General features: G+C 33.8%; 1 protein-coding gene across 1 annotated transcript; it reads right to left on the bottom strand.

Annotated features, from left to right (window-relative positions):
• Nucleotides 1-218: 218 nt before the first annotated feature.
• On the bottom strand, nt 219-3,279 carry CXCL8 (C-X-C motif chemokine ligand 8). Its single transcript, XM_010969343.3, has 4 exons — nt 3,122-3,279; nt 2,170-2,305; nt 1,802-1,885; nt 219-1,376 (listed from the first exon to the last, which is right to left on the bottom strand). The coding sequence occupies exons 1-4, from the start codon at nt 3,183-3,185 to the stop codon at nt 1,355-1,357; spliced, it is 306 nt and encodes a 101-aa protein (XP_010967645.1). The 5' UTR covers nt 3,186-3,279; the 3' UTR covers nt 219-1,354.
• Nucleotides 3,280-3,874: the final 595 nt, after the last annotated feature.

Here is a 3,874-nt window from a genome sequence, read left to right as displayed (position 1 = left end):
GAAAAGACTACTGGTTGTAACCCATCTTTGGAAAGGAGTTATACTTTTCCACAAATAAAATCTTGTAATTTTCCACACAGCATATAAATATGATTATCATTATTATGCAATGTAGTATATATATGCATTTATGTTTTTAAATCAAAATATGACTTTTAATATAAAAAAAGAAAACAACAAATCTTAAAACTACAAAGAAAGACAAAGACAACCTCGGATGACTTTGACAATGAATTTTATTTTAAATATGCTATAGTTACATTCATCTTTTCATACTATCAAAAACAATAGAAAGAGTCTCTTTAGGAACACATAAAAGCATCTTAAAGTCAAAAAGTAAAGTTGATGTTAAACTATACAATAATTTAAATAAAATTATGAGAATCTAATTGCTCAGAATAAATAAGAATTAGCAAGAAATTATTGTTTGGTGAATTTTTGCTATTTTGAGAAAATCGTCCTAACTCAGGTTTCGGGTGATTCAACACAGCACTGCAAAATAAGGCTTGCAGTGACCAGACCAGAAGTATCAAATGTAAGATTGCCAGTTCAATTAAAATTTCAGATAAATAGTGATGTACTTATACTAGCAAATTATTCATTGCTTATCAGAAGGGAAAATTAGCTGGGTGCCCTGTTTGTTTGCTTTGTTTTTTAATTTGCTAAATCTGGCAACTATGGTCATATTATAACAACCTTGAACAAAATAGGTCTGTAATTCAACATCACTTAATACCTAAAATAAATATAAATTCACTACCATCATTATACTATCTTACTAACGTTGCTTCCTTCCCATTTCTCCAAATTTGTGCACAAACATTACTATATTTGATGCTTAAATAAATACATAAATAATAAATAGGTGAATAAGTTACACTTGAAAATAATTTACTTGACTCTGCATTAAAGTTAAAGTGCTTCCAGCCACATGCCCCTACATCTCTGTAAGGTAGGATGGTGGCTGAAACTTATTCTCCATAAAGAATAAAGAAGAGTGAGGTGCATTTGAAGAGAGACACGTGAATCCTGGCCAGCAGACAAGGGTTGCAAGATGTGATACAATAACAAAAACAAGAATAGGATTTCCAGCTAAATTTGAACTTATCATAAACAATGAATAATTTTTAAAATATAAGTGTGTCCTAGATGGAACAATGTACATGGGACATTGAAAAAATATTCATAATTTTACTTAATATTCAAATATAGCTGGGCATCCTATATTTTATCTGGCAACCCTACACCAGACCCACACAGTACATAAGGCACTGAAGTAGATTTGTTTGCAGTTTCATTGGCATCTTCACTGAGGAATTCTTGGAAGCCATGGAGAATGGGTTTTAGGGTGTTTTCATGGATTTTGCTTCTCAGCTCTGAAAATAAATAAAATAAAAAAATTTTAAATGAACAATGTTTTAATAAGGAGGGATGTATGATTCTTAAAAATATATTTAATATAGAGATTAATAGTCTTATATATCCATGTTTTAGAAATACTCTACATTTTCAACTATAAATGACCAGATATGTTGTCATCTAAGCCAGAACCTTCTGTGATCGAGGGAGCCAAGCACAGGCATAAACCCATACTTTCCCGGACATACTGAGGTGTGTGGCCTTCCCAGGCATGAGTACAACAGACTCATTATTGCTGCTATTTTTTTTTTTTTTAATCAAAGAAGCAGATACTTAAAAGATAAAATTTTCAGCAGCAGCACAAAATTTATAGGCTGACTTTTGGACTCTATGTCATAGGATAAATGAGGAATCTAAATTAAAAACAAACAAACAAACTTACCTCTTCAAAAATATCTCCACAACCTTCTGCACCCACTTTTCCTTGGGATTCAGGCAGACCTCTCTTCCATTGGCAAGCTTAACACTGAAATGAGAGATGACTAAAATCAATATTTAGTAGATTTCAAACATTCTTGTGCCATTCAAATCATGGGTCCCTAAGTACAGGCATAAAATCTAAGTCTAAACCAATGTTCAGTGATGAGTCATGGAAGATACCATATTAAATGCCATGCAGACAAATAATTTTTCTTTTCTGTTTTGCTCACTATGTATTCCTAATACCTAGAACTTTGTCAGATTCTTCCATATCTTCCTTATCTTCAGTTTGTTAAAGTAAAATATCTAATCATTTTTGAGATTACTTACATGATTTCTGTATTTTCACAGTGAGGTCCACTCTCAATCACTCTTAGTTCTTTGATAAATTTGGGGTGGAAAGGTGTGGAGTGTGTATTTATGCACTGGCATCGAAGTTCTGAACTCAGTCTTGACAGAACTGCAGCTGTGGAAAAAAAAAGTAATTAAGGATTGATCTCATGAACAGGCACGCCTCTGCTAGCCACGCCCTTGTTAATTCCAATGCAATTATTTGGTGACTGTGTGTTTGGTAAACATCACATATTTAGCAAAATTACTCCTGAAATTGATGGCTGGATATTCTTTAAGGTCCTGAGCCCAATCTTTCTCTTTGTTTTAAAAACAGTCATTTCTAACAACACTAGATTACATAAAGACTTGGAGTAGTCTTTGAGCAATGTTGACATCCTCGTGGTACTTTTTCTTTTACTTGACATTGCATAATCCTCTGTGTTACCACAGTGCTATTTATGGTAGGCAAACTAAGATCCATCAACAGGGAAATTGCCTTCAGAAAGAGTTAACAGAAATATAAGGGATCCCAACAAGATCTATAATCTGTCAGGGTGACTTTAAGTCAAAGAGCAACTGAAGCTTGTCAATAAAATAGTACATGGAGTAGAATTACCTGAGTTACCCTATTCAGTATTAATAGATAATAGGTGTAACTGTGGCCTCCAATAAGATACACCCTAAATTATAAACTTAGTTAAATATATATATACTACAGAGTATGAATGATAGGAGCAGAATGTCTATATAAATCAAACTATACTTTTCTAAATATTGAAGATCCTACTTAAAAATTTAAAACTTCAATTCAACATTGAATGACTGCAAAGATGGTTTCCTTGTCCTGAATAAAAAGGAGGCTTGTCATCAAAGCATTAAAGATAATCTTGCTATCTGAGGATCACATTTAGACACAGGAAAACTCTGTAGATCAGAACAATATGCTTACCTTCACACAGAGCTGCAGAAATCAAGAAAGCTGCCAAGAGAGCAACAGCCAGCTTGGAAGTCATGTTTACACAGAGTGTGTCCTTTGTGGCTTCTTACTGGCTCTTGTCCTAGACGCTTGTGAGCTCTGCTGTCCCAGAGGACCTGTGTTGGACAGAGAGCTCCTGTGGCTTTTTATATTATCGAAAGAGTGGGGAACATGTGCACCATCATCCTTACATCACTGTTAGAGGAAATTCCACACCACGCAACCCTCCACCCGCCCTTTGAGGGCAGACCTGAGTCATCGGACTCCTCGAACAATTAATTTCTTATCAAATTTTCAGCAATGGTTGAAGTTTTATTTGCTCTTTCAAGTAATTCCACTTTACTGATTTTATTTTAAAACACATTTTAAAATAGTTTTAAAATAGTCAATCTTCTCAGTTTGATCCATGATTGTCAGTTGTTTTCCCTTTTATTTTATTTATTCACTTTATCACAGTATCATCTGGCAGCTGTTAGAGGAAGGTCATTTGTGATTATTCTTTTATGGCACAATCATTTCTTTAGGTAAATTATACGTGCTGTAGTGATAGAGAAGGTAATTGAGCAAACCACTTTTAGTGGAGATATAATTTATGAGAAGTCCTTTCCTAAGCATTCTGGAAAGTTTCCAGGAACGATTACCACTCTCAAGGAGCAGGTTACAACTTTTCAAAAGATTTGTCTTTTCTAATGTGTGTTTAACAGACTGAAAGGATATATCTTTCAG

Source organism: Camelus bactrianus, chromosome 2 (genome assembly GCF_048773025.1).
Source record: "Camelus bactrianus isolate YW-2024 breed Bactrian camel chromosome 2, ASM4877302v1, whole genome shotgun sequence".
Classification (NCBI taxonomy): Eukaryota; Metazoa; Chordata; class Mammalia; order Artiodactyla; family Camelidae; genus Camelus; species Camelus bactrianus.
This window is presented reverse-complemented; position numbering and strand designations above follow the sequence as displayed.

Excerpts from the sequence above, each read along its gene's own strand:
- CXCL8 (XM_010969343.3), bottom strand. The coding sequence starts at position 3,185 with ATGACTTCCAAGCTGGCTGTTGCTCTCTTGGCAGCTTTCTTGATTTCT. Across the intron at positions 2,306-3,121 it reads TTCTGCAGCTCTGTGTGAAG|CTGCAGTTCTGTCAAGACTG; the intron begins GTAAGCATATTG and ends TTTTTTCCACAG. Across the intron at positions 1,886-2,169 it reads TGTGAAAATACAGAAATCAT|TGTTAAGCTTGCCAATGGAA; the intron begins GTAAGTAATCTC and ends CTCTCATTTCAG.